This window comes from Microchirus variegatus (assembly GCF_963457635.1).
Source record: "Microchirus variegatus genome assembly, chromosome: 1".
In the NCBI taxonomy this organism is placed as follows: domain Eukaryota; kingdom Metazoa; phylum Chordata; class Actinopteri; order Pleuronectiformes; family Soleidae; genus Microchirus; species Microchirus variegatus.
Genome location: NC_139802.1, coordinates 10,680,766 through 10,694,051, shown reverse-complemented (window position 1 = coordinate 10,694,051; position 13,286 = coordinate 10,680,766). Strand labels below are relative to the sequence as shown.

General features: G+C 42.4%; 1 protein-coding gene across 1 annotated transcript in view; it reads right to left on the bottom strand.

Annotated features, from left to right (window-relative positions):
- Positions 1–13,286, bottom strand: part of triob (trio Rho guanine nucleotide exchange factor b) — a gene marked incomplete at its 5' end in the record, with an annotated part of 110,707 nt that overhangs the window by 16,958 nt on the left and 80,463 nt on the right. Inside the window, 12 exons of the mRNA XM_083910501.1 lie at positions 3,908–4,160; positions 7,184–7,283; positions 7,391–7,530; positions 9,060–9,161; positions 9,485–9,675; positions 10,000–10,111; positions 11,053–11,145; positions 11,254–11,343; positions 11,455–11,524; positions 11,625–11,734; positions 11,828–11,894; positions 12,909–13,024. Coding sequence (XP_083766627.1) covers positions 3,908–4,160; positions 7,184–7,283; positions 7,391–7,530; positions 9,060–9,161; positions 9,485–9,675; positions 10,000–10,111; positions 11,053–11,145; positions 11,254–11,343; positions 11,455–11,524; positions 11,625–11,734; positions 11,828–11,894; positions 12,909–13,024 — 1,444 coding nt within the window. The remainder of the gene's footprint in view (positions 1–3,907; positions 4,161–7,183; positions 7,284–7,390; positions 7,531–9,059; positions 9,162–9,484; positions 9,676–9,999; positions 10,112–11,052; positions 11,146–11,253; positions 11,344–11,454; positions 11,525–11,624; positions 11,735–11,827; positions 11,895–12,908; positions 13,025–13,286) is intronic.

The following is a 13,286-nucleotide window of genomic DNA, read 5'->3' as shown; positions in this document are numbered from 1 at the left end:
GACATAAAGGACTCAATTCCACGAGCCATGTCAGTCAACTAACGAGCCTCTGGGATTCTGAAATATCCCCTCACATCACTTTCACAGGAATGAAAACTTTGTCTTAAAATTCCTCTGGAGAACCCGAAAATGAGAGAAAGTATAAAGTCCCATATGGTTAGAAAGAAAAAGTCCAAATGCAGCATGAGAGAGTAGGATGTTTTCTCTCTCTCTCCCTCTCTCCTCTCTTTGTATCTCCTTCCCTCCCTCCCTCCCTCATGAGTGGGCTGCTGTGAGGATATTGGGCAAACCTCCACTGTGCCTCGCCCGTTCCGAAGGGACGTCTGGAGTCATGCAGCACATATACTGTATTACCCTTTGTAGAGGCACCCACTCAGTTTGTGTGGGCGGGAGTAAAGTTTTAAAGGCATTAGGATGCACACTAGTTGTGGAGAATAGTTGGAACAAATATAGACCTGGTTATAAAACAGAAGTGTAACAGTAAAATCCAACAACATGCACCGTGGTGGGATACAATTTCCAGGAATCCAGAGCCTTTTTTTTTTTTTTTTTTTTCTAAAGTGTGAGTTTAGTAGCTTTATGACTAAATAAACATTACATTCAACACTTTTTATATCTTCACGTCGTCTGATAATGTCCCTTTGCACGCTGCACACACTGGCGCATCTATTGCAGGGGCGAGAAGTACAGAGATCACTCTGTTTAAGAGCAAGTGTCTGTTCGTGTCTCCGTGGACTCTAAACACACTCTCTCCTGCAACAACACGCACACACCGATGCACACACACTGGCCTGTATTTACTCTGCTGCTCGCAGATTTCATTTTTTTCACTCTGTCATTATGTGAGCACCTTTGTACTTATTTCATTCTGACGATAAAAACCTGCATGTTAACCCGATTTGCTACACAAGGGGGGGTTCCAGGATTCAACATGAAAATGTGAAGTGCATGGCAATGAAAGGAATCCAACCTTGATTTAAAAGGAATGCAGTTTTGCACAACTTCGGCAAACTAGTTAAACACAGGGGGGGATTTATATTAACAAACCCTGAGCAAATGTTAGCTGTAAACCACAGTTATTTTGACTTTGCAGACTAATTTTAATGTATTTCACTCTGTTATTTCAGACACAGACATCAGGTCCAGAGAAAACCATTCATTATTCCTAAAAAACACAGCAGGACACTAAACACCCCCTCGACTGTCACCCTTCCACAGCTTCAGACAAAGTGGCCTACATGGTTGGTCAGTGAACACAAAAGGCTAACAAAATAGCAAAGATGTTTTTTTTGGTCATCCATGTCTTTCCTGCTCCAAGCGAACAGATTTATTTTTTTGACCACAGTGAAAAAGTCCCCTTTCATTACTCTCTGGCCACACACACAAACACACTCGCACAAAGGGCGCACGATGCACAACGAACCCGAGAAAGAGAGAAAGAATCAAGAGCCTCTGTAAGCCAACAGAGACAATGAAGCTGGGGGGGCTGAAGAAATAGGTAGTTGGGAAATTCTACGCTTCCTGCTCTTCTGTAAATCATTCAGCTAATCCCAAAGTTGTGAGCTCCTTTAACTGCAGTCCACGCAGCCTATAATTTTAAAAGACAAAATCCAGGCGTTCTCGTAGTGATTAGAAAGAGGCAGCCAGCAAAAATATTTATATTTTATATTGCCATAGAAACAAGCAGTTTTCACCCACTCTTCTATGTTAAAGAGACAAAAGGCACAGGCAGTACTTTCTATAAAGACACGATGACGGCGACTCATAACTCCAAACAGGTCTGCATGGAAAAGGTTTCATACTTTTGCGAAGAAGTATTTTTTTGTCACAAGGGTATTATTGAAATAATCTAAACAGTATGCAGCTATTTTTCTATATGGGTGTTCATCAAAGTCAACAAGACAGGAGCTCTACTTAAGAAAAATTGTTTTGATCCCACGAGTTCAGAGACGTGTACATTCAATGCAAATAAGCACTGAAGCTGCTCTGATGGGAGGTGGTGACCTCATTAAGTAACCCGCGCTTTACTTTAACCCATTTTCAACAAAAACTGAACATTTGTGAACATAGATTTATTTTCAAACTGCTGCTGTTGACTACATAATGGGCATCCCTAATAAGCAGCCAATCGTTTATAGGGAGGTGAGTGTACAGTGTGCGTCTACGTAAACATCATATGCTCGTAACAATCCAGAGTTACAGTATAATTATGGGAGTTTTATTTCCTGCACGCATAATTCGACACTATTTCTGTAACCACACCTGATGTGATGAGTGAGTGTTGCACTTAATAAGAGGCTGCGTGTATGAAACAGACGCAGATCCTGGCGTCATGTCCTCCAGGGCTGCACCCTGACCAGGTGACCGTGTAGTCTTTTATGTTTGTGGCAGTGGATGGACATGCCGCTGCATGAAAAACAACGGTCTCTGAAACTAATGAGACCCGTGGATGTTAAATGTTGCCCCGGGAATTCAAAGGTTAAAAAAAAATCATTTTAAGATGATTAAAGGAGAGCTGTGCTTCAAGTCGGCTTTTCACAGTCGCATAGCAACACCTAGAAATGCGTGTACTTGCTTCCGCAAGCGGCTGAGTAATGAGAAGGGAACGCTCTGCAGGGCACCCGTGCCATGTTTGCAAACAAGACAACCAATATTTCTACTTGCGCATATCTGCATGAAAGTGACAAGAAGCAGTTTGGTGAGATAAGTAGATTAAAGAGGCTACTTCATACATTAAACAAATCTAATTTTCATATAGTTCTGAAATGCTAAAAAGAAAAATGCAATCTGGGTATGAAAAAGAAGTGCAACTAAACCACTTTTTTTCCACTAAAAACCAGTGTATACAGGTATCAAGTAATGTTAAAGGGGTGATAGTATACCCTATTCCTCCTAGTTAACCTAGTTCCCTGGTGTCCTAATGAACATGTCTGTGACATACTTTGGTCAAAATACCATAAGAATGAAGCACCACAGAAGATCAATCACCCTGCCAAAACAGCCCTGTTCAGAATGCTCGGTTTAGTAGTATCTCTTTAGGTCCACCTTAAGAAAATAAATAAAAAGAAACTTAAGGGACAGTAAATGACATCAGCCACAGAGGCTACTGGGAGCTAACAGCAGTTAGCATTTGGAAAAGTGATCATTTGCAGGCTCTAGCAGGCACATTGCCGTCATATATAACATGTATCCACTGGACAGATAAATCCTCTGAGGCTGGAAGTTTATGTAGGACTCTGTGCTGCACTGTGGAGCCAAGAATAGAACTTTTCGCGGACTTCCGGGTTTTCGGACACCGTTGCCCTTGCCAGCACTCTCGCGTGTTTTACGGACAAAGCGGATCTCCGCGAGACAACAATTACAGGAATTTAGCGCATTGTGACGTCCCAGTGAGCGCGGAAGTCAACATCGCGTGTTTTATCTCCTGTACTTAGACTGAGGAGGACCACAAAAACACGAGTGAGTCATCTTTTTTCACAATTTGCCGACTGATAGGTCCTTTAGAGTCCCAAATATAAGGATTTAAATGATTAAAAAGTTGATTTTGCATAATATGTCCCCTTTAATTGTTGATCCAAATGCAAATCATAGTTTAGAGTTAAGTAGTGAAATTATACATGTTAAAAATCAGCCATCATATGGCTTCTCTCTGGTCAAACACCAGCTACGACATAAAAATTTTCTATATGTCTATGCTTGCGTTAATGGTAAACTGTCTCATCACTAAAAGAGGATCTGAGCTCTTTTAGTAATGTCCGGAGCCGTTGATCCGTCTCCTCACCCCCTCACTGCTCCGCTCTCTCCCTCCCTCCCTCAGGTGCTACTTCTCTGCAATTTTCAAAATCAGACATGAGGCAGAGTCCGCTGCCTGATTACACTTCAAAAGGAAATATCCCTGTACTCTTACCTTTGTGGTTGAAGAGCCCCTCCATCTCCATGGAGGACCTGGAGTGAGCAATGCAGAGCATGGAGCAGGGGACAATGCCCTCCTGGGCGGGGGAGCGGTCCGTGGTCCGCACTAAGCACCAGTCCGGCTTGTCGTGGAGTCGCTCCAGAACCTCCACGGTCTGCCCTCTGCGCACCGTCAGCTCCCCATTGGAGCCACCATTGCTGGCCACAAAGTCGTGGATCACCACCGTCAGCTCACAGCCACCGGACAGCTGCAGTGAAAGGAGGACAGGATGGAAATCTGTCAAAACTCACCGATACACATACGCAGTAATGATCTTGTATGTTGATATTTGAGGTCGCATTTGTACGTTTCACGATCACATTGAAACTCTTAACAGTCAGAAGACTACTTAGCCTTTAAGTCAATACGGTGTATAGGAACATAAAAAAACAATAATAATGTGTGATTGATAACCTGAAAAGCTAAACTCACTAAGGCAAACAGTGTGCAGTCTTACTTAAAAGTCACTAAAAATCACCAAACTAGTGTTGCATCTCTTTGACCTCCATTATTGACTGAAACTTTAGCCAGACATAAATTAAACTTTATATATTGTACCAAATTCAGCATGAATGATCATACTATGAAAAATGAACCATTAAACAAACTCAGAGTAAACAATTACTATTCCCACACAACATCCTTTGCTCAAAGCACAGGTGCTCAAGCAGTGCTGTAAAGATTAAAAAAAGAGTAAAAGTTCACATGTGACTCATTCTCACACAGCAGAACAAAACGTCGCTCTGACAATCTGACGTTTATCATCCGTGGTGGAATTAGTCACTTGGCTCTCGGGGCTTCTCTGAGGCATTTTCGATCTGAAAGCGCAGTTGCTTAATGGCATTGGTGTTTTAAAGCAATGCTCTGTGTTCTCTTAAGCACCGCAGGGTTGTTGCAAAAAAAAAATCAGACAGTGTGTGTCATAGTTTAAAATAACTTGGCTTTATAACCTGCAAATTAAAATCAGTAGTGGGTAGTTTCCCTAGTTCTTCATGGATTATGTAGTGTTTGCATCAGGTGCAGGAACTAAAACAACCTCATTTCAAAGATTTATGAACAAGGAAACTAATGGTTTTTATCAGCATAGGAGTTTTCGCTTTATATAATTTCAAGATCGATAATTGTCATTGCATGAATAACATAAATACATTTGCTACAGTCAATACCAAACAGCCTTCAAATGTTTATGACTGCTTAAATTTAACGTGTTGCTTATTTATATAATTTCTTTCCCCACAAAACAATGCAAAATCTTTACGTGATGACATTTGCAAACGTACCCTTTGGTAGTGTGGTAAAGCCAAAGAGCTGAGGAGCTGAGAAATGGGATTTGAGCTCCTGTCCTCCAGCCTCTCCATCATTCTCCACTCCCTCATTGCAAGAAAAGTCCCGAGTTTACAGTCCATAAAGGTCTACGGTAATCTAAGATTGCTCTGAATCACGATTAGAAGACGCTCGCGATTTCAACAGAAGTTTAAGAAGCAAAAACTATTTCTGTTCCTAATAACTGAAGACTTGCGGAGAAGTCGCAGTCATCCACTGCAAAAGCACTCCTCTGTCGTGGCTCACAATCACTATTATATAATCTCAATTGAAGCTTAAATTAGTCCCTGTCGGGTGTCTCTTCCCCCCAGAGTCATGCAGTTAATCCAATCTTGTCGTCAAACGATTTAGCTCACTAATGTCCATTTAACAACAAAAGAATAAGGCGGCAAATTAGAGGGAAAAAACTGCCCGTCACTCTCAGCTGCTTGAAGCAAAGTGTGGGATCGATCACTGCGAGGACTTCAAACTGTGCTCTCCTGTCTGGCGTACAGACGAGCATCCTCTGTGAGGAGAGCGTGGGAGGCTGAAGCTGCGGACACACAAGTCAGGCATAGGCACACACACACACACACACACAGGAACACAGGCACACACTCACACTAACACAAACACGCCACTGTCGCTGCCTCCTGAATGAGAGTCCTCACAAAGAAAGGGCGAGATAGAGAGAGGCATTCAAAAAGTGAGGATGAAACGCAACATTTGCATATGCACGTGTTTCATGGTTTATGCATGCGAGTTTGCGCTAAGTGAAGGGATCAAATACTAATTAACTAGTGACTGTGACAGCTGCGAATAGACACACGTGTCCACACAGGTCACATGAAACAACCACAGCTTTTGTGGTAACCGTTGCCCGACCAGTAAACACGATAAGTTAATTTTCTTATTTCCCAGAGAAAAGTAGGAGTGTACGAGGCTGAGCTGGGGGAAAGTCCAAATTAAATGTGAAAACAATGACCTCATTGAAGAAAGCACAGCTGAACGTTATAATAAGTGCAGCATAAATTAAAGAGAGGCTTTTAATAAGTGTGCTGGAGCCTGCTGGTGTGTGTGTATTGGAGGTGACCTTTTCTGGTATAAAACCTGGGTCACCATAAACCAGTAGTCCTCATGGGACTGCCCCATAGGACCAACACCTGGTCCTAATAAGGCAGAATCTCATTTCTGTTTGAGGTCGATGATGTTTGAAGCGTGGTTAAGATTAGGGATAAGGCTTTGTTTAGGCTGTCCAAATGATTGGAAGTAAATGCAGTGTCCTGAGAAGAATAGCGGCGCAAACCTGTGTCTGTGTGTGTGTGTGTGTGTGTGTGTGTGTGTGTGTGTGTGTGTGTGTGTGTGTGTGTGTGTGTGTGTGTGTGTGTGTGTGTATCACAGTTGCTCATACTGAGCGTGGGAGGAGCAGCCTTCTGTGGTGCTATTACCAGATATAACCACAGCTCTGTGTCTCTGTTCCGACCGAGATAACATTCTCTCTCTCCCTCTCTCTCTCTCTCTCTCTCTCTCTCTCACACGCACACACACCCATGCACCAACACAAAAACACACAGGGCTGTTCTCCATCAGATGGTCTTCCTCCTAACACAAACAAAATCGTTTCACAGGAAGCAACTTACAGAGAGTCGCTCGCATCGACACGAGCGGGCAGCTTCTGACGATCATGTCACCGCGTGACGACATGAATGTGACGGCGCCGAATGAACGGCGACGAGCGTCGCATGCAACTGTGACACAATAACAACAAAAGTTGTCGTTCGGCTCTCAAACTATGCATGGTGACCCTGCGCTTGTGTGTGTGCATCCGTGCTTTGTTGCCTCAAGAGCCTTTTCTGTTATACAAAATCCTTGTTTTTTTTAATGAGGCAGAACCTTATTTCTGAGGCTCCGGTTAAGGTGTGTTCCTACCTTGTCACTGTCCAGTGTGTTCTGTGAAGTACGCGAGGCAATAGAGATGGTGTCTGGTTGGCTACTGGCGTCTCCCTGACTGTCCAGTTCCTCTCCATCCCTGCAAGCAGACAATATATTTTAAATCATTTCCCTTATTGCCACAAATAAATTGATATATCTAATGCTGACAGAAACCTACGTTAAGAGTAATACGCAGCTGCTTACCGTCTGCCTTTATGTTTGGCTGTGGTTGTTTTGGGGATGTGGATGGGCTCCTTCAGAGCTCCGCGCAGGTGAGCAGTTCGCTCCTGAATCACTTCTCGAATGTGCTTGATCCAGTCCTGTTTGTTCTCAATACTTGAAGCCTTGGACACAACACATGATGAGCATGTATTTATTTTCACACAAAAACAGACAATTCAACAACAAAGGATGTTAACTGCAAAGGTAGTTTACTTTTTTTTTTTTTTTTTTTTTTAGTACAACTAGTGCAGTAACAGTAGGAAGTATGTATTCCTATAGTGGGAGCTGAAGATTTTTCAGTTATGGTAATGCATGATAAGGAACGTAAAGGCTAACATAATACAAACACTGCAACCTCATTGGCACAACGCAAATGTTTTCATTTCGCTTATTAGCATTAGCGTAGCTAGATGTTGTGACAGCCAGCCAACAGCTAGTGCTACGCTAATGCTAATCGTAGCCTCGCTAGCTTACCTTTGGAAACAAGTTTGCCAAGTTAGCCGCAAAATAGTAGCATGCTAATATGCAATGCTATTTTGCATTGCATATTAGCATGCTACTATTTTGCGGCTAACTTATGTGCTCGCATATTGGTGAATGGACACCTCGTCGTTTCAGTATAACACCATGTTCTGCCGTGAACCGTGTGAAAATGTCTCACCCACCATGAGGACAGCCTCTTCACTCCCACCTCCAGACAGCGCAGCTGCTGCTGATGAGCCGCTGCCTGCCTGGTGTAGCGTGATAGATCAGCGAAAATTAAAATTCCTCCCAAAAATTTGAGAATCAAGGATGCACACCATCGGGCCATGCTCAACCCATATCCAAAGTCTTAGGGCGATCTGACTATAATGGTCAGCGAGATATGCCTGTCACAGACACACACACAGACGCAACTTGCTTTATGGATAGATTCTGTCTGATCGCACATGAGTACTTTGCTCTCTGTGCCCTACATGAGCCACATACTAACACAAACTGAATGACAACAACAGTGTCTCCTAAGCTCCACTTACAGATCCACAGAGACACTGTGGACTTTTAATATCAGCCTTGTGTTTATTTACGTCACGGAGCCAATTCGATACCGCTGTATTTAGCATACGACTGCCGTCATCTGTGTCGTCTCTTCGTCCTTAGCAACAAGTGTTACCCAGGCTGCTCTGACACGTGGATAAGGCCATTAATAGTTATGTAATCAGAAGGACGCGACAGAGAATGCATTCACTGGGATCCACACGTGTCTGTCTTCCTCTCTGTCAAACACACACACACACACACACACACACAAATACACGCTCTGAATAAAGCAGTGCTTCTGACTCACTGTGTGAAAACTACCAAGTTACTTGTGAGTTTGGTTTATGACCCAGCAACACGGCTATGTTCATATTTCTTTGCTATGAGTGAATAAGTACAAGAAAGTAACACTCCACCCCCCCTACAAGAAGTGAACTTTCTTGGCTGAGGAGAGGGAGCTTTGCAGGATTAGTGGGGGAAGACTACAGCTATGGAGTCGCTCTTTCTTTTTATGTGTGAAAATCTTGACAGCTCCCACAGAAGGCAAATCTTACTTGGCTCTTGCTCTATCATAAACCTGAACACAGTGACAACCAATTAATCTTCAGCAATAAAAGGAACATCTCGATACCTTGAGGACGATCTTGTTGTCCGAGGTGGGGGTCCTGCCCATCCAAAGTGCAAACTTACAATGATCTCCCTCCACATGTTCTGTCACTCCAAGCTCGGATGTCTGAGGAGGTGAAAACACGTCAGCAACAAATGGCGCACGTGTAACCTAAATAAAAATACTTTCTCAGACTGAAGTGTGGACCAAAAACATGATATGACCAAGAAATAAGGTGCCTCTCAGGTTGCTATGTCAATGAGTGCCACCAAAGAAATGTTCCAATCTTTAGGAGGACGAGACATAGAACCATCCACTCTCACACTCAAATTGTACTCCAGAAAGGCCCTTGTTCCAATTGGGACGCAACCCTTGACCTTCTTTCTGCAAAGGCAAGAGTGTTAAACACTACACCAACCATGAGAAAATAAAAACAGCATATTACTTACAAAGAGCTTGCTCTTGTAGAGGTATTTGCTACGCCCGTTGGAGTCCTTGACTTCTTTACTGAAGACCAGGGACATTTCGAACAGGAAGAGGTGTCGGTCACGACCTTTACGAATCAGTGTCTTGGGATCCCAGACCTGGAAGGAGTCCTGGAGTATCAGCTCTCCCTGGGAGTCTATGTTCCCATCAAAGCCTGAAAGGGCAAAGCAATTAAGAAAAAGCCGTATTTGTACGTGATGTACAAAAATGTTTGTGGGTGTCAAGCGGAGTGATGTTGAGTGAAGTTATGTATGACTCAGAGATGAGTAACTGTAGTGCTGAATGGCTGATGTGAGTCCATTCAAGAAGTGAAAGACATCACACAATAACAGTGAGTGTATATGTGTGCATTTAAAAACCATAGCTAAGAGTGATTAGAGATGTGTGTTTGTGTGTGTGTGTGTGTGTGTGTGTGTGTGTGTGTGTGTGTGTGTGTGTGTGTGTGTGTGTGTGTGTGTGTGTGTGTGTGTACACCCACCATCCAGCATAGATAGGTGCATTGCATCATTAGCTCTCTTAGGGACACTCAGCATGACTTCGAGACCATCCTTGATCTCACCTTTGCCCTCCTCACAGCAGGTCAACAACTCCTACAACAGAAGCCCCGCACACACACACAGTATGTAGCATTAGTACTGTATATTCAGTGACACTTCACACATTATATATGTTAGAAAACAGTAGCAGAGAACGTGTGAAAGAAAATTACAGCGGCGTAAAGAATTATTAAAAGGCTGAAAACGGTCTCTCAACAGTGTTCTGTTCGGGATTTGTTTAAGCTCAATGCATCGTCGTAAGTCCTCCTCAAACGCTGTAACTAAATAAACCCTTGGTTTGTATCTCCATGCAAAAAAGCACACAGAAAACCTAATTTAAAAGTCCTAAAGATGAGGAAATGAACTACATAAGAATAATAAACGGTAGCAGATAGAGAAAGAGGGCAGGACTGTGGCTAAAACAACACTGCAACCAAAATAGTGTAAATATCCCTATGTCACTATGCATAGCATTGATACTGCAGTGTTATATTGTATTATATTCTGTACAAACACTGACTAATAGCGACCTTGTACTTCTTTGGTCCCCACTAAAACACATATGTAAAATGGTCTGTATGTATACAGCGCTTTTCTAGTCTTGATGACCACTCAAAGCTGCTTTACGCAACGGTTTTTCCATTCACCCATTCACACCAGTCCAATCACATCTCTAACATCTCTCATGCTCATTCAGATGCTGCCGGCACAGCCAGGAGAAGTCAAGTGTCTCGCATCAGCAAGGACACATCAGCATTTAGACCAGCGCAGCTAGAAATCTAATTTTTCAGTTGAAAGATGGCTTGCTCTACCACTGAGCCACTGAGTATGTGTATGTTTTGGTCTCCTCCAATCATGAATTTTACATGATTTGGAACCTGGTGGTTAGTAACAGATTTTCAGGCCAGAAGACGATAGATGGCAAGATAGGACACATTTCCTACTAACAGCAATCATTTTGGTAGCAGATGGTCAACTAAGTTCCTGTGCCGTACCTTGAGGAGGAGCTGGTACTTAGTGATTCTCTGGACTGGTTTGATCAGGTAAGATGAGATGGAGTTGGCAAGACGATGCCTTTGCTGGATTTCCTGTGAGAACAAAAAAGGAGAAAACAGTCTTTCATCTTTTAGGACAATTTCAATTCTGTGCCTTGATGTATGTGAGATGTATTTACACCAGTACTTGTAGTTACGTACATCAAAGTAGGATCCAGCATGTTCCAGGATGAGCTGAGTGGAGTCGGGCTTGTTCTTACAGTAATTCACATACATCTGGAACTTATCAGCCTGAGGAGAAGAAATATCTGTATTTTACTCTCATGATAAAAGATTTGGTATTTAACATCTATATGGACAAAGTAATAAAAGTAGAAAAAACAAAAATAATAGATCTCGTACCCAAGTCACAAAACAATGACCGACATCCTCTGGAAGCTGCTCGTACTTCTCCAGCTCCTTCAGGAAGATGCTGTAGAGAGACACAAAGATTTGATTTGACAGGTAAATGTCACATGGCCACTAATTTCCACAGGAAATGCTTTAATTTAAATTTCTAAAGATATACTGACTTGTGATGAAACTCATAGAGATCCTGCATGTTCCCAAAGATGATGTGTTCCTTGTTGACAATACCAGGAGGAATCTCCTCCACACCGCTGGTCATCTCCCACAGGTACGTCTGCAGATCAGGAGGAAACAAGTCATTAAATGATGTTTTTCTCCTTCTCCTTTCGTATAATAATACATACAATATTAATGGTACAATACTTACATCCATGCATTCCCGTAGGTCTCTGACGTAGGCTTTTTCTGTCTGAATCAGCTCAGCCATTATAAATCTGAAAAGGTCATGTGACACATTGGTAAGGAACATAGTGATGAGCAAGTGTTGTAGATTAGTATTGGTTATATATGTGTTTATATACAAAGAAAACAACTGTAATGGGTTTTTCACTGTCAGATTCCTCAAAGCATCGTTTCACTCTGCTTTATAATTTTATATATATATATATATTCTTTTTTACCAGCGTTAACATAAGCGGAGCAGCCACAAGGGACAAATGGGTGGTGAGACTGTCTGACTTTACATTGCTGTGTGTGGAGACACTGGAAGACACTGATATTGAAAAGAGAGAAAAGTTCAGCTCTATTTCACACTACACTGCAGTGCACCGAGCACGGAATAAATCAGAGAGCGAACTCTCCATATTAACCCTTTTATACTCGAACTGTCTGGGGGGGATTAATAAAAATCAGTCTGATTAATAATATGAGGTTTAACTCCAAGGTTATGTATTCTCAGCACATGTCTGCCAGTGGTTTGTCCCTGTGTTTATTGTATATTTGAAATGCCTGTGTTGTAGCTTGTGGTGTCTGTAAAGCTTGTATCCTGTGCTTGGGTGTTTGTTATCTACCATGTGGCTGTAAATGACAGATGTGTCTATTTTTATGTACATTTTATTGCATGGTACTGATACAGTGCACCTGGCCATCACCTGGTTGTGGCAGTGCCCTGCCCTTTGTTCTGAAACATTTGACCGTGATGTGCTTTGGTTTTGTTGTATCCTTTTTAATGTGCAAGTTTGGCTCAGTAAGTGGAACATGATAGGAACACTGATATAGGCCCCTCATGAATCTGAATGTATGGAAGTAAAATCTCCATTTATCTGCATAGTCTATTGGGTTTTTGAGTTTCATCGTTGATTTTTAGTGCCATCCCCAGCATTTTAAAAGGACGGGTTGGCTGCAGCTATATGTAAATCAGAGAGAAAAATGACATGTTTTCAGAGAGAGAAAAATTGTGATGCTGAGGATTAGGTGATTATCAGAAGATAAACGTCTGCTGGACTTACTCTTTCCTTCGTGCTGATTTCCTCTTCTCCTCGTTGAGTTCGTGGGCAGCATCCCTTAACTTGACCTCTGACCCTGGAGCACTGGCTGGAATGATGTCCAGTTGCAGACCTTTACTCTGCAAACACAGGGGACAGAGGCTTTTATGTGGCACATAAAAGACATATTATATCAGCAGTGTGCACGTCTCTTAGCACCAGCTCGTTAGAAATAATTGATGAGGACGATGATCCTTCATCTGACAACCTGGTGTAGACTCTCACACTAAAAACTATGATGAAAATAAACCTAATATTCATCACAGAAGAATTATTACTATAACCAGAGCCAGATTAATTTCACAATACCCATGGCTTTAGTTTCCATGATCCTTTCACCAC